Source organism: Ochlerotatus camptorhynchus, unplaced genomic scaffold (assembly GCF_037179485.1).
Source record: "Ochlerotatus camptorhynchus isolate MF236.1 unplaced genomic scaffold, CSIRO-AGI_Acam_v1.1 ptg000201l, whole genome shotgun sequence".
NCBI classification, from domain to species: domain Eukaryota; kingdom Metazoa; phylum Arthropoda; class Insecta; order Diptera; family Culicidae; genus Ochlerotatus; species Ochlerotatus camptorhynchus.
In genome coordinates, this window is record NW_027040691.1 from 797,592 (window position 1) to 825,383 (window position 27,792).

Sequence of the window (27,792 nt, forward strand, 5' to 3'; positions counted from 1 at the left end):
AGAAAATCGCTGATTGTGACTCATAGAAAGCAAAATGTACAGGTTTTATCTTTCAAATGCATACTTTGTAACCTCTTCTTGTAAGTTACAAGTAAAACATGCCATCATACCATCTTTTGGTTTTATTATTCCGAAAAACATTATTTTAGCTGAAATGAGTATTTGCAACCTTGGTTTTCAGGAAAGTAAAATTTGTTTAGAATTATGATAACTTTAGGGAAGCTCCGTGAACATCAGGACAGATCAATTAATTTCAAAGAAATGCTGATATTTTAAATAATTTCCAAGAAACTCAGGCAATGTTCCACAAATTTAGGAAACGAAAGGGAAGTTACATGAACATTAGAACATTGTGAGAACATTTTATGTGAAACTCCGTGCTTTTTATTGGCAGTGCCATGAATTAAAATTTTAAAAATCGGGAAGATCAGCGATCTTCAATGCTAATGATACAATAAATTCAAGACAATTGTGAGAGCACTTCAAAAAAGTCCAGGTACCTTCAAAGATGATTGTAGATATTCAGGTAGCCTCATTATAATCAGGGAAGTTCCGAGTACTTGGAGGATGATCAGAGAACTCTAAAACAGCCCCATTAACTTCAAGAAAATTACAAGAACTTTTAAGAAATTCCGTGGAATTATGGAATATCCCTACGTGCATTTCAGGAATGTTCCGAAAACTTCAGGGGCATTGCGGGGTCTTCAGAACATCCTCCAGAAATCTCTTTCTTCCGGAATTATGTCCTTGTTTCTTTCGACTGTTCCGTAGGCGCTCTGGTTTCCGAATTTCTCCAGAAGTTTCTTGCAATCTACCTTAGGAAGTGTCTGCCAGTGTCTTTAGGAAGTTTCTTCCGTCTTCTTCTGGAAGTGTGTCTTTTTTTCCTTGATTTGTTTTCCGTTGACTTGTTTTCCGTGCTGAGCACCAATGGTACCGACGCCAGGGAGGCGGCTCCCACACCTGGACCCTACCTATCGACCCATCAACTCATGAACCGGGGACCAACGGCTTTACTTCCCATCCGAAGGAAGGCGTGATCAGAGATGTTATGCCTCAGAACATCCCGGCGGCGCCGACTGGGATTGAACCCAGGCCTGCTGGGGTGAGAGGAAATCACGCGTACCACTACACCACCGGTGCCGGTTCTGGAAGTGTGTCCATAAGCCATAGATTTTCAACTTTTATTGGAAAGTTTATCCGAACTTCTTCTGGCTTCCCCTAGAACTGGCTACTTCTGGAATTTACTTCTATTTTCCGAAACTTTTCTGGCTTCCTTTGGATGTGACATCCTATTTTTTCCGATGGTTTCTTTGAATATTCACTAGAAGTTTCTCAATTCTTGTCTTGGTAGTTTCCGGATGTTTCTCCGACTTTTCTTAGAACTTTCCTCAAATTTCATCCAGAAGAGCTTCATTCTTTTTTTCTCTGGATGTTCCTTCAGAAGCTAATCCTAACATTCCCCAGAGTTTTCTTTCAGAAATTTCCGGTCATAATCTAAAAGTTAAAATTTTCGCTTTCAAAAACAGCTAAATATAAAATAAATTAAAATAGTAAATTCCGATAAGTACCGAATTTTTAAAACCCTTGATACCGATAAACTTTAAAACAATGTGGCAACGCTGTGCACCATTGTCAACTAAGGGGGTTATTCCGAGAATCATAGTGACGTGAGGTGACTAGACTTATTTTCATGGTCTCTTAGGTGACGTGGGTGGACTAGAATAGCCCCCTAAGCCTCATTCGATCAAATCATTCGATTGAAGATGAACCAGTTCTGTGAAAACGACAATAATTTGAAGAGCCCCTTTCTCATTCGAAGCTCATCGTTACTGTCAATTGTGTCACTCACTATCAACGACAGTGGATTATGGAAGAAATCCAGAAAAATTGTCCCGAACAGACAAGTCGACCAGATTTTGGATCAATGTAAGGTAAATTTAAGGTCGGAATGTAAACCAGAGCTTTTTCGCCGGAATGTCGACCAGAGCTCCGTTTATGTGTAGGTTACACTCAATTGAATGATATCAAGCGTTTCTCAAATGAGAATGATCCATGCCTTCGTCAAATGACTAAGCAACTGATATCACCTATTCGAAGGAGGTTCCCCTTGATAGTGGATAGCTCTACCCAAATCAACGGAGTTTTAAATGTAATTGTGAATGTGACCTAGTTTTGATCATGGATTCATTGATAGTAAATTGCAAGTTACTCAAAAATATTGAACCGCTAGTTCCCATTGACACTGGTCATCCCGCCGTTTCAGTGAAAGTTGAAGTGCCAAGTCCACCAGTTTTTTGAACAGTTTCCAAACGAGCCAGAGCTGAATTACAATAAAGCAGATTATGAAACATTGAACGAAGTTTTTCATCACACGGATTGGACGTTTTTAGAATCGACAACGAACATTGACGCAGCAGTTAGTCATTTCTCACGTGCTGTTAACACTGCCATAGCGGAACATGTTCCTATACGTAGAACCACTCCAAAACCACATTGGGGAAATGCTCATTTACGACGGCTCAAACGTATTAGATCGAGAACACTTCGGAGTTATAGTAGAAACCGCTGTCCTTTCTACAGGCAGCAATTTACCCGTGCCAATTATAACTATCGTCTTTACAACCGGTTCCTGTACAAACTTTCCTCTCTACGCACACAAGACAACCTTCGGAGATACCCTAAGCAGTTTTGGACTTTTGTGAACTCTAAACGTAAAGAAAATGGCCTACCTGTAGAGATGATTCTGCACCATGATATCGCTAAATCCGCTTCTGAAAAATGCGAGCTATTCGCTACTCACTTCAAGAGTGCATTCAATAGCTATATCGCTTCTACTGAACAAGCTGCAGCTGCCTGCAGGGATACACCAAATAATGCCTGTGGTTTGAGGAATTTCGTTGTTGACCACCAAAATGTAGAATCAGCTATTTCTAAAATGAAGTTCTCTACTTCAGTTACCCCAGAACGAATTCCATCCTGCATTTGTAAACGTTGCTCGAGTGCATTGAGTTATCCATTGACGCTTCTTTTCAATATGTCCCTTCGAGAATGCAGATTCCCATCAAGCTGAAAATTGTCTATTATGTTCCCTGTTCACAAAAAAGGAGATTAACAGAATGTAAAAAAAAAACTATCGCGGCATTACGTCATTGTGCGCTTGCTCCAAGGTGTTTGAAATAGTCATCTACGAGGTGCTGTCTGCGAGCTGCAAACATTATATATCAGTTGATCAACATGGTTTTTACCCAAAGCGATCTGTTTCCACCAATCTGGTGCAGTTTACTTCATTTTGCTTGCGTAACTTAGATGCCGGCTCACAAGTTGACGTGATATACACCGATCTCAAAGCAGCCTTCGACCGAGTTGATCATCGAATACTGCTATCAAAACTGGATAAGCTCGGAATCTCCGGAGATCTCATCAGATGGTTTGAATCGTACTTTACAAATCGCAGTCTACATGTAAAAATTGGATGTGAATCATCGGAATGTTTCTCCAACAAATCTGGTGTCCCACAGGGGAGCAACTTAGGACCACTATTCTCCATTTTTATCAACGATTTATCGGAACTAATACCACAGGGATGTCGCCTTTTCTACGCGTACGATGTTAAATTATACGTAATCGTAAATTGCATCCCGAGTGTTATTAACAATTAGTATTCCTAAATGTAATGTAATAACGTTTCATCGGAAACTGAATGACAACATTAGATGACAACATTTCCAACCAGTCTCTCGTACGCTTGAATCATATACATAATTTGAGAGTTTTGCTAGATTCTGGACTCACATATCGGCTTCACTATGATAGTATCATGACAAAGGCCAACAGACAACTAGGATTCATCTTCAAAGTTGCTAATGAATTTCGTGATCCTAACTGCCTCCGGTCACTTTATTGTGCACTAATAGTACGTTCGATTTTAGAATCCAATGCAATCTTGTGGTGTCCACATCAGACCACTTGGATAAGTAGATTTGAATCAATTCAAAAGAAATTTGTGAGATATGCTCTTCGTAGTCTTCCATGGCAAGATCCTGTGAATTTACCGCCGTATGAACATCGATGCAGGCTCCTTGGGCTTGATTCATTGGAACGTAGAAGATTTATGGCACAGGCTGTGTTTGTCGCGAAAATTATGTTGGGCGAAACATATCCAGTAGAAATACTGGCCCTACTGAACGTCCACGCACCCGAAAGAGTTTTAAGACATTGAGATTTCTTGTCACTTGAAGCACGTTATGCAGAGTATGGCCAACACGATCTGATTCGATTTATGACGGCAATATTTAATGAGCTTTACCAGTTCTTCGACTTCAACTCAGCATTTCAACGTAGTTTACTGGACAGATGACTCATGAGACTGACGATCAGGCGAGCTTGCATACAGAATCGCCCACCGCAGCATGGATCTTCGTTCAATTGGACATAGGTATAATTACCCATTTACATTGTTTGAAGTTTTTATCTTCTGGCCTTTGATAATATATTTTGTTAGAATGAACTTATTTAGTTTGTGTAACTGTTCAATGTAATTAGCTTTTAATGTGATTAGAACAAAATATATGAGCTTTTCTGCCCTTTCGAATAAAGTCAACCTGCTCAAAAGGGCTTTTCCTCATCGTGCTACATTTCATTAAAGCGTCAAGCTAGATGAAAGTAAGTTAAAAATAAAATAAAATAAAAAACAAAATAAAAATAATCGCATATCAGTCGCATCTTTGCTTGATTTCCTATCCATATGGGACTGATATGTGATTATAGGCAGAGCTGCTTTTCTCATTTTCATCAAAAAAGTTCAATTGATTTTGAGAATTTACTGCATAAATCCTTCCATCGTTTAATTTTAAGCTATTGTTAGCACAAACAATTAAATTGGTTGCGAGCTTAAATAGGGTAGAGAACTACTTCGGCCTAATCGCCCATTTTGGGCCTATCGAGCAGAAAACATCAAATAAATCCATGATTTCAGAGTTAACAAGTCAATTATGTGTTTGGTACGATACTTTAGTTAATAAGCTACCGAACGAAGTCAATGAGAACGCGTGATATGAAGGTTTGCACACATTATTCTCAAAAACAAAAGAAGCGCTCCGACCGAATCAATTTTTATCTTCATCCGATAGGCCGAAGTGAATTCATTGGCGTTTCAATGGGGTTTCAATGCGTTAGACCGAATTTAGAATCCGTAGGTCGAGTTTGGCGTCAAGAAGCAGTGTTAGACTTTTGCCAATATCTCAACGATTGGTTTCTCTTTATCAAATCTTACGGTACGTACGGAAAGGTAAATAAATTTGGAAGCCATCAGTGATAATAACATTCCGTTTGGTGCTAAACTGCGCTAGATTAAGAAAGACTAAGAGCGGGTTGTGCTTAATAGGCCGGAAATGGGGTAGTTAACCCTACAACGATGCGGTATTGCGATTAAATTAACACGAAATCTAGCATTGATTACGTGTGCGTTATATATCACAAAACTCTAAAAAAAAACATGATTTCGTGATCCATGAACCCATAAGTGTGATTTACGTTCATGAAATCCCTAAAAAAGCTGCAGCTGTCATTTTCAGTTGGTGTCGATTTTACCTTTACAGAGTGCTCGGATCCGTCGTGTGTTGATTATTAGTGAATGCAGGTGAGCCGTATTATCGGAACGGTGGTCCGACACAATTCCAGGTCTGAGACGTAAACCTCGAAGAAAAGGATCCCAAGCTCATCTGGTGTTCTTGCTCCCGCCTCTCCGATGGAAGTCGAAGGTGGTTTTGATTAGTATGTATGATGATGTATGATAATTGTCTACCACTCATTGTAGCACGGAAACTAAGTCCGATAGCAGTGGGCGCTCCTCACTGTTTGATTTGATCAAGCTTAATAGCCTCTGGTTGTCCTCAACAACATGAAGGGCCAAAAACGGTTTTGATGGATCGATAGGTAATTCACCTATATGCCTCCACGGGATGATAGAGAATCTCCTTCCAGCCACATGAGCATACAATTGGTCAAAAAACGAGCCGTCCGACAAAAGGATACCCCAATGGGTGTGGAGAAGAGCCCGCCCTTTTTTCCACGAGATGTTAACAATAGGAAGTAGATAATTTCACTCTCCCCATCCAAATCGCTTCAATTGGGTGCTCTGGTGGTCCCTCTCTCCCATTTATTGGTTCATATAATAATATAATGTTTTATATGCATATGCTATCATTTTATGAAAACCCATACGGTGACTTACCTTTGCTGATGAAGTAACTTACCTAACTGATAACCATCTTCCTTCTTGTCTTTTGTTGGCCTTCTGGTAGGTGGTTGGCCTAAGGTCTCCTATCCTCTGATGGGACTGCCATCTTAGGTGTAGCTTACGGGGAAGAGCATTTCTTATTCAGCCGCTGGATGCCATTCAGAAGTTTGTTGAGCCGCACCTCCGTAGTGGATAGACGCTCGGAGGCGAAGTATTTCCTCTACCGCCGTGCTAGAGTTACCGCACCAGTGTTCGCTTCGCACGTCCTCACTATGCTACTGTCGGATTGACAACATTGTCCAGGCTACGCCACCCAACTGTGTTCATGTTTCAGCTGGTAGTTGTTTGTAATCATATGACTCGTGGAGGCGTGTGGTAGGGACTTGTGAGGACCGGAGCTAGGAATCACTCTTCTTTCAGGTTGTCAACACTCCATTTTGTAGCCCACGAAGGTGGTTTTGATTTGTTGAGCTGAAACTGTGTCCATTCCCTTTTGCTGGACAGATGCCTGCACCTACATCAGTTTCCACAGCAAAAAAAAAAAAATTTTGATATCACATCAAAATCGATGCACTCCAATCGTGTCCAAAATATGGTGTAATATTACTTGCTAACAAGGACGAAATGATCATCAATACAGTGCATGAACTGACATTACGCTGCTTTTACTGCATGTGTTTATTTTTGTAGCCATACAATTTCATGAGATTTTCGACATGATTGAAGTGCACCCTCTTGGATGTAATATTAAAATTTATGTTTTGCTGTGTGGGATGTGGGTGAAACCTGCATCAAGTCTTCCGTTGTTTACCTTCCACTTCCTCACTCCATTTAAAATATTGACAATTATTTGAATGTTGACATTTTACAGTCTATGAACCATGATCTGGTTTTCGAGAACAGGCTTACGATATAAAGCACAACTCATGAACATAAATCACGTTCACCAGAACTAGATTATAATTTTCAACACAGATTTCAATATTGTAAAACTTGGGTTGCCTTTGCAGGTGCCCAGTACTCCATAATGCAGGCGTTACGTATATTTTGGGGAACAATGTGCATTTTTATTCAAGGTGTACTTTCGTAAACGAAAAATTGACTTGTTCCGAACTTCGTGGCTTGAGGTTCACGAATTTCGAACCGGATTTTTTTTTTTCCGTGTTGATTAGAATAGCTTTTGGCAGACATCCAAACATTTACCATAGGGCTTTAGCGTAAACAGCTAGGTACCTTACACGAGAGCGAGACATACGCTTTCTCGTGTATTCTCACCAGCAACAGTTACGGGAGACTAATCTCAATGAATAGATTATCACCAACGTTGCCATATTGTTCTCAAGATTATCGGTATCAACCAGTAAAAAATCGGTATGTTTCAGTTTTTAAGAGAAGATCCATAAATGACTTATAATTTTAGGGTGACCAGACATGTAAAAAAATAGACAACTAGAGGGAGGGGGCCCAAATTTAATACTTCATCGCACGTAAAGAAACGTTTAACGTTTATTTAAGTTTCATGAAGCACCAGTAAGCAGAGACACTTACGCGAAATCCACGGAAGTGATAGGAAATCTTTTTCCAGAAGCAAGTTCATACATCCAGAACCCAACTCAATTCACTGTGTAGAATAATATCACAATAGGCGGGGAGAAGATCCACTCTCAATCTACGAAATGTTAGCAGCAGGAAGTTGGCAATCCCACTATCCCCATGCAAATCGTTTCAATCGGGTGCTGATTATCCCTCCCGATCTCCGATAATTGAAATATGTGGTTCAGCAAGAAGCACCCAGCTGTAGTTTTTGTAATATATATCAAAATCGCAAGATTATTTAAAATTCTGAAAGCTCCCAAACTGAGCAATCTGAATCATGTTTTGAAGCTTTTGAGTCGTGAGCTTTATAAAAAGAATACGTCGAAACCATTTAAATATTTTTAAAAAGAAAGTAAAAAAAACTAAATAATGCTTACCCAGCAAACATTTGAGCTGATTTATAGCTGAATAAGCAATATTTTAGCTGAAGAAACATATGTTTGCCTAAAAAAAGCTCTTATTCTCTTTCAATGTTTGTTGGGTACAGCTGAGTACTTTTCGTATTTAATCAATTGTGAATCAACCTTACCTTACCAACCACTTACCAATGTTGTCACTGATGTTTTTGACGTAGGACTACGTCTGTGGTTTCTATATGATGGTACACTTTGTGAAAACCGAAAATGGAACATGTAACAAAATTATGAAAGGCCTCCCTAATAAAGATAAATTAATTAATTAATTAATTAAAATTATGAAAGATTTTGAACGTTAAAAACTCAGCTGCCCCTGGACCAATTTTAATAATTTTAACACCAATCGATCAGAAATATTTCTACGTATCTGCTAAATTTAGGAATTCATAATTTTTCAAAAAGTCACTATTGAAAATTGCACGAATGTGCAACTGTTGCTATGATAATTAAAATTATCGCCAATTGCTTGCGAAAAGCGATTTCCATCTATGGACCATCTATGTCAAGCCCGTCATACAAAAGAGTATAAACAGAGAGAACCCCGCTCAAATTCCTATTCCTACACAAAACACAAGCTCCTGATGCAATTAACAAATAAGATTTATTATATAAGACCACGTAGCCCTACGTCACCATTGCGTACAACCCCATAGGGATGTCCCTTGTAATTTTTTTTTCCCATGGACGGATTCCTACTTCGTTTGCCTAAGTCAATTAATGCTATGTTGAAAATAGACAATGTCCATCTCCGGGTGATTTCTTAACGAGCATCACTCTATTTTCGTATCGCATATGCTCCATTTTGCTGCTCTCCTTTCACTTTTACTTTGTTGACTCCATGGTATCTGGAAAAATATTGATGTAAGCACTATTAGCAATGCTGTGATATAACCACAACGGGATGGCCGTTCAGAATGGTTCAACGGTTGTGAAAAGAGGGCACATTGAAATTTGACACAATTTAAAGTATTTCAATGCAACATTAAGGGTTTTGACTAAAAATAATCCCATTTTTCAATATGATATCTTAACTAAATTCTGGAAGCATGTATGTACTTGTGTTTTATATAAACATTTTAAATATAAATGCAAGCGCCACATTCAGACTCTTTGGAACAACTTGTGGTGAAATATAAAACGCACCTTTTAAAGTGAAATGCACATAACAATGGCCAGTGTCATCACTTACTTACACATGAAATCTGCTTCGAGCAACCTGGTAGAACGTACCCTAACCCTCACTGATTCAAGAGGCATTATTTTGCAATGCTGCGTCATTTATGCTCCTTCCCTTACTATTCTAACAGCTATGGGAAATGGCTTCAACGTTGGCCTGTGGATCTGAACATTGGGGCCCATCGGTGAAAAATCTTCTGATTTTAAATTTTTCGTAGAACAATGTGTCATGTGGACAATACTAAAACGGATATTTTTGGTTGCTAGTGAAACATTGTCAAAAACTGCTTTCTTTCGAAATGTATGTGTGGGCCCAATAACCAATAACCAGTGAATTTTTGATTCGAAAATCTCATCGGTGATTATTTCCTAGCTGAATTTTGCAAGGCAAAGCTCGTAGACGAATAAACTCATGCATGAAACTTGATATTTTGTGGCTTTTCGACCACAGTGCGTCATTGTTCTCTGAGTATTACGAATCATGTAAACATCCATGCATGCAAACTTGTATTGTTTTACACACAATCTATGAACTTGCAAGAAATATTGCAATATTTGACAAATTTGAGCATTTCCTGCCCAAAACGCACAAAATGTAATCGTAGGATTACGTCTTTCGGCAACATATTGAGGGTGCAATTTAAAAAAAACCAAAATCGACCGCGTTACGAAAAGTGGTCAGGTTTTGGCCACTTATAACTCTGTCAATAGCGGATGGATTTTAATTCTAAACAAGTCAATCGATTGGAAATTTTCCTACAAATTTGCTAAAATGAACACTTTATCAATTTATAATAGGTCACTACTGAAAATTACACAAATGTCCAACTGTTGCAATGGTGATCAAAATTATCACCGATTGCCTGCAAAAAGCGCTTTCCCTAACACAGATTTCAAAATCGAATTCCATTCGGTCTCGCCGAACGGTGCTTGTTCAATCAGCAGCAGCAGCAGCAGTGCTTTCAGCGCGTGGCGTTGTACATTTTTCTCCAGTACACAACGAGGCAAGGCTACCCTCATGAGCCCTCGATTCACCGAAGAAAGACGAAGAAGCCGCACCGCTACTGATCGGATTCAGTTGCTCGTTGTGAGCCGCTGCGAGCCATCTATGCCAAACGCGTCACCCACGTTCCAAACAACATACAGCTCGCAAGCATTATTCGTGTTACTAGTGATTAAAATAAAAATTAATTCTATTTAAAAAAAATCACTGGTTAATTCTATCAGAAAGTGAATTCCAGTTAGGTACATTGGTCATGACCAATCATAAAGTGTTCCAGGGATATTCAGAAATAATTTTTGAAAGATATTTAATCATTTGATCAGGTTTTCGCTAATGTAAAAATCGAAAGAAATGAATTCTTAAAATAATATTAATTTTTATTTAAATCACTGGTAAATTCTATCAGAAAGTGAATTCCAGTTAGGTATGTTGGATATAACCAATCAGAAAGTGTTCCAGGGATATTCAGGAATAATTTTTGAAAGATATCTGATCATTTGATCAGATTTTCTCTAATGTAAAAATCGGAAAAATTAAATTCTTAAAATAATATTAATTTTTATTTAAATCACTGGTAAATTCTATCAAAAAGTGAATTCCAGTTAGGTGCGTTGGTCATGACTGATCAAAAAGTTATCAAGGCATTTCTCATGATGGAGTTTTTCAAGCAGCACCGTGCGTCTCCATAATTATTCATGAAATTAACGGTTTTGTTCGAATGCAAATTCGGATGCAAATATAAAAAAAAACGGTTTTTGGCCCTCAAATTGGCTCGAACGCACTTATGTATAATGCTTTTTATATGAAATCGGGCTAAAATTTTCCAAGAGATCCAATGTCGTGCCCAGAATTTATATGTAAACCGATTTAAAAAGTTTAGTATAAGCATTTAAGTGAAATTAAGAGGTACGTTAAAAATGAATTACAGATTCGTAAAGTACGTATTTGGTACGTCACATTTCCGTAGAAATCTGGTCGATCGACTTGGTCATTGCTGAAATCGTATGTCTATCCAGCGGGACACGGGTTTTCCGGGAAGCTTTGAGGTACGTTCAAAATCCTTAAAGGTACGCTATGGTACGCTATTGGTAAATTGAAAATCAAGTCAAAACTTTGAAATTCGTTAAGTTTGTCCCGCTGGATAGATTGACGTCGTTTTCGTGATGGAAAAAAAGTGATTTCCTTAACACAGGTGCCGAATATTGATACCGAGCACGTAATCCTACGTCAAATCTACGGTCGTGTCTTGTATACAACCTCTTACTTTTTTCGATTCGTCATTTGACGTTGAACTGCTTTACTTTTTAAGTTTGCAAGAGGTAAGGGAGTGTTCAATACTTCAGATCTATAAACCTAATCCTTTAAAAAAGTTATAAAAGCTTCTTATACGTCAACGGCAAGTCGTATAAGTTAAGAGATCATCATATGCATTTGTTTTCAAGGAACTTGTTAGTATTTCGAGGAACTTCCTAAAGGTTCAGGGAACTTCATAGAATTTCAAGGAATTTCATATATCTTCCGGAAACTTTCTACAAGTTTCAGGAACTGCAAAAATGATCAGGGTTCTTCGTAGTAGTTTAAGGATCTTCATAGAAATTCGGGAATCTTTCTAGAAGTGCAGAAGACTTATTAAAGTTTCAGCTAACTTTTTAGAAGCCCAGATAACTAAGTGGAAGTTCCAACATCATCGACCATTGTAGAAATCTAGTGCACTTTAGAGAAATCTAGTAAATGTTGAAGAAATTCTGGTACTTTGTTGAAGTTTAGGGATTTCTTATTAAATTTATGGGAGTTCGTGAAACTTGAGGAACTTTGAAGAAGTTTAGGGAACATCGTAGAAATTCAAGATACTTCGTAGAACTTCTGGGAGCTTCGTAGAGGTTCCAATAACATCGTAGAAATTTCTTAGAAATTCATGAGACTTCGTTAAAGTGGAAAATTTGTATACGTTTGGGGAACTTTGTAGAAATTTAGGGAACATTGATTAATTTTAGATAACCTCATACAATATTGGGAACCTTCTTTTAATTACATGGCTTTTAAAGTTTGATGGGCTTGAAATAGTTCAGGGAATTCCCTTAAAAGTTCAAGAAGCATCGGTTTACTTCAGGGAGCTCCACAGAAATTCAACGAGAAAGGTAGAAGTACAACAAATTCTAATGTAAAGTAATTAAAAAAGAGAGAAAACGAACTTCATTGTAGTTCAGCAAACTTTGTGGATGTTTAGCGATTTACGCAACAATTCGAGGAACTTCATTAAACTTCATTGAAGTGCAGATAAGTTTGGGAAGCTCTTAGTTCATAGATGTTCTAATATCTTGGAACAATTAAGATAACTTGTTAGCAGAAGAAAATATGGAACTTGGAATAAGCTCAGGAATTTTTGGTGAAGTTAAGGAAATTTTATAGAAATTCAATGAACTTCCTAGGAAACTTTGTATGAGCTATGGAAAATCGTAGAGATTGTCGGAACTTCCCATAAATTTAGGACACTTTTAAAAGGTCAAGAAAACTTTAAATAACCTTGGGAAAAAGTTCTGAGAGATTCGTTTGAGTTCATTGCCCTGAGTATGTACACACGGTCGTTCAGACCTACTCAAAATTGAGTCATGTCGACTCAATTTCGGCAAAAGTGGATTTACTCCAAATTGAGTTGAATTTTGAACGCTGTCGTAATTTCGTCTTGTGACACAACATTCCAGCCACGTGGCCCACTAAAACAACCATCCTGAAATTCAGCTGCCCTCCCAAAATTACACACCCCGCCGGATGCAACTGGAACCGTGCAAGTTTCCCCCGTCCAAAAAATCAGACCCCTAAATTAGCGAAATCGCCAGGCGAAAACGTGTGCCACCTGCCGACCACGCTTATGTCAATTAGGCCCTCCGAAAAAGTATACGTTTATTTAGTCCTCGCGATCGAGAAGAGGCGCGCGCTCATACTCATCTTATGCCAATAATATGCCTACCTACCGGCGAAAACCAGTTTCACTCCCGTGGCATACGTAGAGGACCTGCTGCGCAAAATGCATGCATGCTGCTCTCATCAGCTCTCAGCGGTACATCGCTAATAGCAGATTTTACAACCAAACATCATGACCTCAACTCGAATTTGTCTTCAATTCCAGCTGGCCCCCCACTAATAGGAGAGTTTCTAACCTTACATCAGCGCAATGTACCTAGCCCCTATAATAGCCAGTAGGCCATAAATAGACACATCTTCTCCTAGTGAGTGGGTAGATCATCAAATCCTCTCAATTTGCCGGCAATCATATATGACCACCAACCGCCGCCGACGCCGTTGGCATTTCGTCAAATGTCGGTCATTACGGAATTTCGCACAATTAAAATTACTCAACTGAACCGTTAATAAGCGACGAACCCGCTCACGGCGGGCGCGTTCGCTTCTTTTTTGTTGCTGTCAGAAAACGCGGCTTTGACTCACCGGCTCCGTAGAAGAAGGCAAAAATTGTTTGTTTTCTTTTTTTAATTACCATCACAACCACCGCAACCCGACCATCCATCAAATTCCCTTTTCGGGTCGGGTTCGTCGTCTAATCGTTTTTCTGGCAAATCAAGTTCCTACCTCCCCTTCTGGATCAAAACGACGATCGATTTATTATTATTATTTGAAAAGCAATCAATTCTCACACTCGTTTCATGTGCGGCCAGCGACGAGGGCACTCAACAGAATGCTCTTACGAAATCAATTTCCTCCTTGTCTGGCGGCTCAAGTCTCTTTCAAGGCTTTTTGTTTTCAATCAACAGTTGTATTACCCGAGTGCAGACGAAGAAGCGTGAGAAACAGCTCAACTAATTACTTTCTCTCTTCTGTTTTGCCCCATTTCAGATTATGCTAACATCTGCCTCGCAGTACCTGTTCTCGGCACTGGACAGTCGAGTGTACTTCGGTGAAATATCGGTGGTATTGCCTTCCCAGTGGCCAAACTCCTGCATTCCGTACAATCAAACCAGAACATCGGCCAGCGGGGAACGATCGGATGTGACCATTAGGTCTCACACCAAGGCGGAGTCGCTCATCTGGACCGATCAGTATACCGGCTGTGGCGAACCGGGTGATCAGATCTACATCGACTCGGAGATCCTGGGGCGGGACACGATCGGCCGGGAGTTTGTTCGGGAATGGGCCAAATATCGTTACGGAGTATTCGATGAAATCGGGTACGATAAGGATCCGGTTTATCCAAGGTGCTACATCAACGATGATCATGAGATCAAGCTGACGGGATGTTCGGACGCCCCTGTGAATGATCATGGACTGTGCGGTAGTCCGACGTCTCCACCCGTCCCTTACAACATAAGTGACATCCTGGATCGGAACGCCCGAACCAGCATCATGTTCGCCGCCGAAGCTCCAAGTGTATCGATGTTCTGCGACGAGGGCACCCACAACCGGTACGCCCCCTCCAAGCACAACCAGATGTGCGATCGTCGCAGTACCCTGGATGTGATCCTCAAACACCCGGACTTTATCTCCGAGAGCCCAATCGCTGTTAACCCTTCGGTAATTATCAACACCACACCCAAGTTCAGCTACAAAACTCGCAAGTCCACCCGGTACGTCATAATCATCGACGAAACCTTGGACATGCAGCTCCGCGAATCATGGAGCTTCCTGCGCAGTGCCATCCGCAAGTGGGTCGTCTACGACCTGCCTGGCAACACCGAAATCGGAATGGTCCTCGCCAACGACACTGCCACCGAGAAAATCCTCCAAATCTCCCCGCTGCACATCCAGGAAAACAAAGATCTCGTCGCATCCTTCATTCCCTATTCGCCGAGCGATTCGCGCCAACCGGCCTGCCTAACCTGTGCCATATCCGACGCCATCAGTATGCTCAACGAGCGCGCTCGTCTCAGTGGACCTGCCAACTCGGTCATCCTGATCGTCGCCCCCGGCATGGACTTCTCAATCGACTACAAACCCCTAGCCAACGCTGCCCGTACCAACAAAATTCGCATCACCACCATCAACTATCCGAACGTCATCCGCAGGCAACCCCTAGACGCCCTGGCTCACGGAACCGGAGGTTCCGCCTTCTCCGTCTTCGAGTGCAAATACAATGGCGAAAAGACCTATCTGACCACCTACTTCGAACTCACCAACGTCCTGTTCAACATCGGTAAACTCTATTACGAAGGCAACGCAAACGATCTGCCCGTAGAAATCTACCGTAAGGAACTGGTGGACGTGATCGATGACTCCAACCAGATCTCCAAACGTACCAGCCGAACCGTAACCGGTAGTTTCATGCTGGATTCCTTTATGGGCCCTCCGGCGCACTTTTTCGTCTACATCCACAACCCGGAAAACCCGTTGATCACAAATCTCAAGCTCACCAGTCCGAACGGAAACGTCTACACTTCGCGAAGCGACGCACGTTCACTGGTCAAACAGCTGATGATTTCCGCCGTCCTCAACGAGACCGGCACCTGGACGTACACGATCGATCGCTTCAATGGGAACCCGCAACCGCACTACGTTCAGGTGATCGCAACTCCACGGTCCAAGTATGCTCCGGTGATTCAAGCCCGCTCGTGGATCCACCAGAGCAAGTCCGGTGGCCCACCGATCATCTACGCCGAAGTGAAGAAAGGTGACCTGCCGATAATCTCCGCTTTGGTGGAGGTTACCGTTACCCGACCGGACAAGGTGTGTCAGGCTGGCAGTGGAATGGTTCACGAGTGCCGTGAGAAGCTGAAGCTGCTGGACACCGGTGCCGGTGATCCGGACATAACCAAAGGCGATGGAGTGTACTCGAGATATTTCAATGCGGAAGAGTTTGGTGGGTCCGGAGCATATCAGTTCGAGGTTACGGTTAGCGACAATGGCAACACGGCGTACTCGCTGTCCGAGAGTGCCAGCTTTGGAGGTAAGTTTGATCTATGGGATCGGTAGGAGTTCTGAGAGTAATGTTGTTTTTTTTCTAATTTGTTACAGCGAGCACATCGAAGTCGACAAGGTGCTGTGGAAGCTCCATTGCGATTCCATTGAAGCAACCGTTGACTCCGTTCCAACGGACGTTGCAACCGATGACCGTATTCGTCACGCAGGAGCAGTTGAACGACGAGAACCAACGGTTGGCTGGTAGGATCAGTGATCTGAGCTCCGATGTGGAAGGAATGCGTGTTCGACTTAGCTGGACTTCGCCGGATATGGGAGGAAAAACCGTTGCCCGGTATGAGGTGAAATATGCCACTACGATCAAGGACATTGTGGACAACTTTGATACGGCAGCTGTCCTATGGCATCACGATAGTCCATTGACCTACTCGATCGGAGATGACAGCACTTTTACGATGAACATTACCCACGAACCGCATCTTATCGGTCAGATTTTGTACTTCGCCGTCAGACCGTATTCGAAGGTAACGAAGGATGCTGAACCGGGTCCAATTTCTAACTATGTTCGAGTGTTCGTTTCAAAACCGAAACCTACCACGCTGTATCCTTCGTCTAGCTCGAGTGGTACGGAAAGTTACGACTCCATTTGGTCTTCGTACGACGGGATCAACAAACACCATGACGACGGTATGGACATCATCCCGCGGATCGCTAAGAGCATGGATCTTGGTCTGGAGTTGCTGCTGCCGATAATCGCCGGAGTTATCCTACTGCTAGCACTCATCATTGTGTACTGTTATTTCTGCGTCGTCAAGAAGCGTCACGACAATCACGATGACGAGCAGAAGAAGCCCATCAAACCCTTCAAAAGCGATCACAAGTCGTCCAGTCACAATGTCATCGTAACAACCGCCGGAAATGCATCTTCGCCTTCATCGAACTCCACCACGTCGTCTTCTTCGTCACCGAACCATGCCAATCATCAACCGCACATCCCAACGTCCGTGTCCTACGACATGAATCTCAACGATCACCAAACTGTGGGCATCCCAACGATCTACAACATTGACGACGACATGATGATGTCCAAGAAGCGCTACAGCACTATGGGTTCAACCCACCCTATGGAACAGCAGCTCATCGAAGAGCTCAAGCAACAGCAGCACATAATCGATACCCAGTCCTTCATTGTCCCATCAAACATCAACAACAACAACAACAACAACTGCGCCGTCAGTATCATCTCCACTGCCTCCAACAATACCACCTTGACCCGAACTTACAACCCAAATCCCATGATCCCGGGAGGTCGAACTCTCAGCCCATACGAATCCTGGTCGGCTTCCCAGCTACTCCAGGAACACGACCCACACCATCCCCATCACCCTCAACCGACACTCATGGACGACCTGGTGGACAACAACGGGCCCCAGCAGTTCTATAGCACCCAGCCCCACTCCCAGCACGATCAAATGTCTCTCCTGAACAACAACCACATCAACGAAAGCACTCCACCGGTCCCACCGCTCCCGATCTACACCACGAGCAGCAGTGGCAACACCACCAGCTACGTCTACGGGCCGCATTCGAACAATGGGTCGGTGAATTCCGTCAATAGCAACTCCGGAGGCAACCCCAGCGGCACCGACACCAAGAAACGGCGGAACGTAACGATGGTCTAAGCGCCCCACCCAAGCGGATAGTGATACAAGCGTCTCGCTCTTTTTAAGGCAAATGTGTACATTACACATTCAGTGCAGAAGCGAGATCGGATCGGATTTCAGAACATGAGGAAAATCGTTTGCTTTCAATCAATCGAACTAGTCAAATTGGATAGAACTTCGTCTGTTTTCTTATATTTTAAAAGAGCGCATTATTAGACATTATTGTGGTGACCTAATTCGATTTCCGGTTTTGAGTTTTTACACAACGCAACTTCCTAACTAGTAAGCGACGTAAGAGGAAAAGAGACACCTATTATAGAGGCAAATCAACAAATCAACTTTCGGTAGAATTAAGCAAAACAAAACAACTGTCAGAGCATTTAACTATATTTAAAAGAAGGTAAAATTTAAAAGATAAAGGTAAGAGTTTATAAAGTAGATCATAGAAGAATGATTTAAACGCACCACGATGTTTAAATTAGGACAACAGCCAGAGCGATGCAAAACAAATCAACTATAAATCCTAAATAGGCAACAACCAGCAGAAATCTGTGGCATTATGAATATTTATTGTAAACTGTAAACGGAGAGTAACACACTACAAATTCTACATTAAGTAGGGATTTTCCAAAAGATCCCACCAAGTGATGAGCTTAGGATATTTGGAGGGGACGAGATATGGCAAGTATATGGTAGGAAATCCTATCCGAAGCATAAAGTGGTCAGTTTCTACCGAAACATCAGTATCAGTAGATAAGTCAAAATATTTTCTTCTGTTAGAGTGATCTGTACGAATGGTGTGCTGTAATGGAAATAAAATTATGACTATAATTGTAACTTTTTGGAAAATTTTAGTTCGGTTTGACAAGTTCAGAAATCTCATTAGGCAGTAAGTTTTATGTTTTGACTCTCATGTAAATATATTTTAAACAATCGAATAAAACACAAACTTCAGTTCAATTTAAAACAGGAAGCTTCTTTTTTAGTTGAGAAAATTACGTGCAAGATTGGCGTTGGCAATCTGGGATTATCGAATATGTGTCGATGGAGACTATACGGGACGAATGAGATTAACCACCGTAGAATAACTAATTTCAAGTGCACCTAGGGCACCGACAAACCGGCATGAAACTTAACTCTGGTCTAGAATCCATAAGGCGGATTCAAATGTGCAGCAATCCCATCTGTCAAAACTAAAGAGCCTGAATTTATAAAGAGGCGACATCTTATCCATTTGACAGGTCTTCTGCTCGATTGGAATGACTTTTCCTATGACTTTGACAGATAATCGATTGTTCCAATTTTGACATGTCGTCTCTTTATAAATTCAGGCTCTTTAGTCAAAACCATAAAAAAAATTTATCTAGATAAAAATAATTAGACCGGAATAGATTAGACACAAACCAACTCATACATTTTGCATGTGTGTTCGTGAGGATACACATTTTTCGCGAACACGGCGACAGATGTCAGTTTTGTGGTTTGATCAGAAATTTGATGGTACTTTGTATGGTGTTTCATGTCGGTTTGTCGGTGCCTAGGGCCTGTGCAAATATTACATAGCGCCAAAATCAACAACAAATCTAAAAACGCGGCGAGTGTCGTGAGCGGACCGAGGATCCCAGGGCTACACGAATCTGATATTCTCCTTCCAATACTGCTTCTGCTGCTGCTAATCCGTCGCCTGCAAAGTTTGTGACAAGAATGCCTGCTGTGAACTTAGGTAGCCCAAAGAACTGCCCTTCTTACACAGCGCTGCTAGTTGTCTCGGGATTTCCTCTCACAAAGCAATGCGCAAAGGTTTTCCTCAAATTAAGCATTCCATTACTTGACTCATTTTTTTATCAATATAATTCCACACCAACTCTATCCAACCACAGCAAAAAGAACTGCAGCTTCCGCGTCAGTGTGCGCATTCAGCTCCATCGTAGTTTACGTTGCACGGAATGCGGTTTCTTTATTTTTGCTTCTTGATGTAATCTTAGAAACGCGATGGATCCTGCTTAACGCTCTCCTGGATTCTCGATAAAAATTTCTCGTGGGTCAAAAAACTCTCAATTAATGTCCATGTGGATTCTGTATAGCCCCCATAAGTGACTCATTAGGCATAATGACGTTCTATCCAGTGACATTCGACATAATGACATTTGACCTAATGACCAACAATCGTGTTCATCTGCGGCTGCATTCAGTGACGATCCAACAGGATGCTGAAAGTCAATTTGTTTCGATTTTAAACCGCAATAAATTAAGCTAGATGCAAATGAAAATTTTAGCAGCTTCCTGCACAGCAGTACTGAACAAATGATTGAAGTGACTTTCTAGGTGAATTTCTCTAGAAATGATGACAACCAGTTGATGAACGTGTTTAGCAACTTCCTGATGAAGATTGCTTCGTATCTTCCTGGAGGAAGTTTATACAAAGTTCTGGGAAAAAAAACATCCCAAAAACTTCTTGGAAAAAGCTTTTGGAACTTCATAAAAAATAGTTATAACTATCTGAAGAAAGCTCAAAAATCGTACAGATTCCTGGAAAAAGTTTAAGCTAACGGAATATATGTAAACGGCGCCGGTGGTGTAGTGGTAAGCGTGATTACTTCTCACCCCAGCAGGCCTGGGTTCAATCCCAGTCGGCGCCGCCGGGATGTTCTGAGGCATAACATCTCTGATCACGCCTTCCTTCGGATGGGAAGTAAAGCCGTTGGTCCCCGGTTCATGAGTTGATGGGTCGATAGGTAGGGTCCAGGTGTGGGAGCTGCCTTCCTGGCACGTCGGTAGCATTGGTGCTCAGCACAGAAAACAAGATCGACGGAAAAAAACAAACCAAAGGAAAAGGAATATATGTAACTTACTGAAGGAACTAGTAGAAAAATTCTCGCTACAAAGAAAAACGTAACAACATCTTGGATGGAAAGAAGTTTTTAAAACTTCCCGGTAGAAGTTGTGAGAACGTTTCCCCCAAGGGGTTGGTCACTCCGCACAGTGTGCCAAAAACAAGCTTGGGCACAGCTGGGCACAGTCATTGGTACTATTTGGTACCAATGCTTACAATTGTTCTGATCTTTAAAGTTACTGGCAGCACTGAACTTTTTCTGCGCCTGCGCAGTGTGCATGTGTCAAAATTTGTTATTGATGTTGCCACAATATAATCAATTTACTTCAAAACACAACCGTGAATCTCCACCAAGTCTCGCCCAAGGGGGGGAGGTGGCTGTCAAATACGAACAATCGTCGCCTACCTCGTATAACTGGTTCCAAACGTAAACAAGCCATAAAAAACCTACAGGGTTTGTTTACGTTTGGAACCAATTTCATACCAGAATGATCAGTAGGCTGATTTGACAGCACGTCCCACCCCAGGTCTCGCCATGGATTCTCCTAAATCGAATTGTCAGCGCACATCCTGATGCCTGTCCGAAGAACTAGGTAAACCATTTCGTGCCGGACTGCGTACAATCATTCCGACCAGTCGACCACCCAGCATGAAGGAATCAGGGCAATCGCTTGCATAGCAACACTCCGTTATCAAAATCGTTACACCGGTGACGGCACATTTCCTCCCAGACAAAGAACAGCTGAAAGCGGTATCGTGTGTGGACCAAGGATTCCGGTCACGGCTACACGAACTAGCGATGCAGCTCCCACGGCTGCGGCTGCTTCTAATGCTACTGCTGGTTCGTCTCCTACAACATTCTTTTGACGAATTTTAGAGGAGACGGACCAGAAGCAGCAACCAAAGCAGCAGTAGCATTGGAAGCAGCCGCAGCCATGGGAGCTACCTACATCGATAATTTGTGTAGCCGTGGCTCTAGCAATATACTATTTAGGTTATGTCATGCCGGACGTTGGACTTTATCTTAAGCGAACCCCACACGTATCAATATATTGACGTAAAGGGGAATTATTGACAATAATATTGATGATGTTAATACAGAAATATTGTCAATACCGATGTATTGACGTCAATATTGAATGTATTGACAATACAATTATTGTCAATAAAAGCAATTGTGTAGGGTCCACTTTAAATTTAGCTTTGATATTGTTTCAATGTTTTCTCCCTTCAAGCTTGAAGCTGCTCAAATTTCCCGGCAGGGTGTAGGATGGACTCTGACAAGTTATTCTGCTTGGAAAATGCAATCTCAATTTTGCTACCATCATTATCGATTGGAATGTTGTTCAAGTGCTGGATGGTGCGTTCGACTGGTTCGACTGCGATGGCGTCTCCCATCTGGACCATGGCGGTACCCTCTTTACTCTTCAGGAACTTTATCCTGACATTTCCGTACAGGCAGAACAAATTGAACAGTCGAGTCCGTAGACCATCCTCACTGCGCCCTGTTGCTGTGCCGGTTGAATGAAGTTGGCTAGTCCATTTCGGGTCAGTGGTGCGTCCATGAAGGTTTCCGTCCGACGTGTGTTCCGGTCCATGTTGGTTTCCAGTTTTCCGACGGATGAAACTCATGCGGTGAAAAATTCGGTGCAAATCCGTTTCCTCCGCCGGCTTCCAGAGGGGCTGGTTTAGGACTATGATTGACTAAAGATTGACGGTCATTATACGGGGTCGGCTTTCCGCCAAAGATGGTAGGATCGTGTAGAAACAGGGCTCGTCCGTTGCAGGCATCCTTGGAGACGGCTGCTTTCAATGTGTAGCCAAAACTGGAGTGCGTGTCGTTTTTGTAAACCTTAATAAACAAAACAAAAACAAGAGCTGTTAAAATACCGGGTTGCCAAACAAGGCATTATTCACAAGCAAACAAAAGTCAGTTCAATTACTTCTCGGCTCTCTCGGTAAAGCTGCGGCACACTGAGACACACTGAGAAAAAAGCAAAATAAGTGTGTAGAGTGATCAGTGATATACGCTGTAATGTGAACGGGGTATTAATGAAGTAATGAAATTGGGTTGTTAGCGGGATGCTAAATAAAACAGCAAAAAAGGTTATCTTCCATTTAATTCCACTTAATTAATTTTGGTATCCATGACAGATACGTATTTCGACTACAATGTGCAGTCTTCATCAGTGTCATTCCCACTAAAGAACTTATCAAAATCTAACCCCCTTAAGTACTCATCCCCTAGGTAATGTTTCTTAATGTTTTTGAAGAATTCCCTTCGGAAAGTTGTGCGTGGTGTTTGACGGAGTTGACCAATGATGCCATGAATGTAAAATATTTTTTTCTATTTTAATTTGGATTTTATTCGGAGTTTCTACTGCAATTTATCAGCTTGTACATCATTTTTGCTCAACACAATAAAAACAACCATAAACAAACAACAATATCTATCGCTTAAAACACGCAGTGGACTCAATTTTTCAACTATCCTTTCGCAAATATAAACAATTAACATTGACGTAAACATTGATTCCGGCATCACTGCCAACCAGATTGATGCGATCCCTCTTTCCTTTTTATTCCACGATTGCTACTGTCGACCAATCAGAAACTGGCTCGGATTTGACAGCAAATTGGCTCGAAATCGCTACCCGATTGTCAAGTCCCGTCCCAGGCTACGACTACCATGACAAACTATTTCCGCAACACAGCTCGATCGGACTGGTAGAACGATAATGATATACTGCTTGCCTGCTTTGTTGCAATATACATGGTTGAGAACAATATACATGGTTGAGAATAGCTTGATCGGAATCGAGAAAAGACATAACACAAAGATTTCCACTAACACACGGCTTTACTTCGTGAAGCAGCTTGTCAAAAATTTGGTCGTTTACTTCTGCCAAGCGAGCTATATTGGAAATGTTGTTTGTCGCGAAAAAATAGGAAGAAGATTATATCATTATTGTTTTCCATTTCTGACAAAGCGTTATCGTTCGGCTCGTTCATTGCTTGTCATTTTGTCATTTGAAGATATTTTTGATGCCTTGGGCATGTGATTTATCCCATAGAAACAAGGGGTAGGTCACTCCACACATCAATCTTGGGTCAACATCAGGGGTGCAGTAGGTGTGCCGTTGGTGTGCCGATTGTGCCGGTCATAGAGCAAGCTGCGATTTTTTTGTAAAATACGAATATTATGGTATATTTTGGTTTGGTGAAAATGTCGAATATCGTGCTCGATAAGGATTCCTTCTACCGACGAATAAAACGCCTCTTCGCCAACTAGAAGGAACCAGAGTTTTCCTTGGATTTTTTCATGATGATTCGCTGCATAAAGTGGATTGCATACTGACGGCAGTCGGCGTAGACGAGGAAACCATATTCAGCAAATCCACCTCGCTGCAGACCAATCTGACTGATACGATTACGGTGCTGTGCGAAAAGTCCATCTTTTTCCTGACCAGCAAGAAGAAGAAGATCGATTTCTTGAAGCAGATCGAGAAGGACGGTGAGGAGGGCATTCCGTCAACAATCAATACGAAACTAACGATTTTAAATTGGCTCACTACTTGACTAGCCTATTGGTCCCAAGCAAATCGACTAACGTACCCCATTATAGTATAAATTCCAGTACTACACTATGTTTGTTTTGATTCGCTATGAAAGTTTGACAGATAGAATGAAGGGTTAGTGGATTTTCCTATCTTTCTAGGGGTGAATCTATTAGCTTGGGATCGAAGATAGTACCAGAGCTGAGTCAAAAAGTTTAGCACGTTTCTTCGGGACCTACTAGTCTTAGAGTTACCTCTATGATTCCGTCGTTGAAGCTGTGGTTCGGGATAAGAACGACAAAGACAAGGCCAATTTTGATAAGCTGCTGGAGGCGATCAAGGGATCCAAGGATGGCAAAACGTTAGGCGTCTTCTCCAAGGACAACTTCCCGGGTGAATTCTGTGAATCGTGGCGAGCCTTCGTCAAGAACAAGAGCTTCGACACGGTGGACATGATGTGCTCCAACGAGGACTCCGAGGTTATCACCATCAAGAAAGCTTGCCTGGTGATTATAGACGTATTCAACAAGTACGTCAAGGATCCCATCATGGAGAATGGAGACTATCGATGATGATAAGAAAGTAAAACATGCCACACTCTCGGAGGGTGTCGGACAGGCTCTGACGGACAAAATATATGTCTCCGGTGTGGATACCAACTAGTTGGACATGTGCTACCCGGCGATTATCCAGTCGGGTGGCAATTACAGCTTGAAGTTCATTGTATTCAGCGACAACTGCACTTCGGATTGATCATCTGTGTTCTGGGTACGCGTTACAAGTCCTGCTGCTTGTATTCCAAAATGGAATACCCCAAGCTAAGACGTTCGGTTTTGCCATCGGGTTGGAGTTCCGGGATAATTCGATCAAAAAACGTTATGTTGAGGCAACGGCTCGAGAGTGGCAAGATGTGGCCTTGTAAGGATTCTACTTTCAGCAGCAAATCACCAGCACTTGGGTGATTTGCTGCTGAAAGTAGAACCCTTACAAGGCCACAATTGGTAATCTGCCAAACCAAACTCACTTGAACAATAACGAACAATCACAGCACAATACAAAAATCAAAAAACCACTTATTCCATCCGAAAATAAAACTACTCTTTTACTTAATTATAATTTAAATATAAATCTCACTTCAAATTTACATACTTCGCATCGGTGGTTAGGCCACAGAAGTTACCCTTCACCGCCATCAAAGCATATCCATCGTTGCCCCAGTAGTTGGACCAGGATTTCTTGATTAGCCAGTAATCTTCTCCTTTGGACCACTGCATGATCCAATCTATCAAAATTGTTCTTGCATTCCGGTTCGTAGTACACCTCATTTGCGTAGTAGCTGAAATACTTGTGACCGGCATCCATAGCAATCGACAGCCCTCGGAAGCCTACATTTCAAATTTAAATATGAACCGAGAAGTGAATTGCTGAGTATATTTAATTAGAATATGTTTCTGAAATACACAGTGAATGTTGTGAACAACTTCAATGACAGCTGTCCAGCAGTGCTCCCATTTTATGTAATGATCAATCCAATGCTTAAGAGGTTGTACCAAAGATGTGCCGATTGTTTTCCCAGATTCGGCACACTGTACTGAGTGACTTACCCCTTGAATTCTATCATATGAATTTTATGTGAATTTCCGACAAAAATCATTCATTGTTTTATTGGAAAATATCACAGCAAATCTGTGCATTTTGACGGTTCAATTGGAACAACTTTAGACAGACGTCCATACTTTTGCTAAGAGGACTTTACCATACAGTCGTCCGATAAATCATGGCTCATAACGTGTCGCTTTGAATGCTCCCTACACCAAAAACATATCGTAGTACACTGCGTGTTGAGGACGGTAAAAATTTCGGACAGTTTTCAACATAGCTTGATGAAGATTAGACTTAGTTTTTGTTTTATGATCTACGAAAGATCAATTCAAGCAGAACCAAGAACCACGCAAGCCGGAATAGTTGTTTGCCAACTTGTGGGCAAGAAAGTCCGACTCCGAAAACGTCGCACAAGAGGAGAGTCATGCTCTGGACGGCCATGGTTCGGTTTGCTACCATCCGATGTTTGATGTCGTTAGCTTCCAGCATCCATTTCTAGTGGATTTTTGCAAAAGGTCTTATTTATTTCTTGACAATAATTCGAGTATAAAGTTCGTTTAAGACTTTTTGAAATCTTCAACTAGATATTTGACATCGTTTGTTTTGAAGGCGAATAATAGCAGCAGAAGACTTATACTTCACTGTTGTTGATTTTAACTGCCTTGAATACTAAAACCCAAATCAAACATCGAGATGCAGAATAATGTTTCCTCATCATCGGAGTCACAGTCAGGTTGCCGCTCCAAAATGCAGCAAGAAGTTGCAGATGTAGCTCTGCATCTTCAAAACATCATTAACTTCCAAGAGCTGATTACAACTCAATGCAAGAGTATTGAAGAGGAAATGCGATGTGCTTCCACCAGAATTTCCAGACTGGACCGAAACTCAGATCGATCCCTAAAAATATCAGATTTTTACGGCAGTTTCGAGTAAGGCCCTGAGCAGTTCACATTTGAAAAGGGCCTACAACTAAAATGTAAACAAACCAGAAAGTAGGCTGTAAATAATCTATGCCATTTTCTCGGCTTTTTAATCATTTTAATTCCTACCTCGCGTTTTAAAAGAGCCAACAACCAACTAAAACAAACCAGAAAATTGATTGTAAATAATCTGCCTATTTCTATTCCTATATCAGAAAATCAAAGGTTTCTTGGTTAGCTTTTCTATAGTTCAGTATGACAATAATATCTGTATCTCAGCATACAACATTTAACTAATACATGGTTGGCTTTTTTAGCATTCGGGCCAATACATGATTTGAAAAATTTCTTTGATCGGCTGTTTTGAAAATCGAGTTATTTATAATGATTTTTACTGGTTATGCGGAACATTCCTACACAATTGGTAGCTATCAAGCGGTGCTATAGAATGCTATCAAAAGCCGATTTGTTTACATTTTGATTATAGGCCCCTTTTACATGTTACGTGGGATATTAGACTGATGCAAATTTTGACATTTTCGCTCCACAATGCTCAAACGGTTCCAAATCGGGTCCTGATTAGTCTCCCTAAATTTGAACTCATTCGATAAGAAACTGACTTGGCACAAACCATTTGAAGTTTATATGGAAATTACTATAGGAAAACCAAATGTTTTGTTCATATCCATCTAACAATTTACCATATTGCTCTACTTTAAAAAAAATGATAACTGAGCTCGTAACAAATTTTCTCAGCTACAATTTTGTCCACAACCACTTTTCAATATAATGTGAGCATCAAAAGTTATCAATAATTCAAGCCACTAATGTCTTATGATTATGCTCAAACAACTGTTCAGCAGGCAACATTGGTGTTTCTGGCGCTTGGAATAGAGCACAAAAATCATGGCTACTATGTCAC

The 27,792-nt window shown here is 41.4% G+C and overlaps 1 protein-coding gene across 1 annotated transcript in view; it reads left to right on the forward strand.

Moving 5' to 3' along the window:
• The window catches only part of LOC135702830 (calcium-activated chloride channel regulator 1-like), a 156,888-nt gene extending 137,963 nt beyond the window's left edge, over positions 1–18,925 (forward strand). Inside the window, exons 2-3 of the mRNA XM_065223870.1 lie at positions 14,279–16,322; positions 16,391–18,925. Coding sequence (XP_065079942.1) covers positions 14,279–16,322; positions 16,391–17,976 — 3,630 coding nt within the window. The 3' untranslated portion in view covers positions 17,977–18,925. The remainder of the gene's footprint in view (positions 1–14,278; positions 16,323–16,390) is intronic.
• Positions 18,926–27,792: the final 8,867 nt, after the last annotated feature.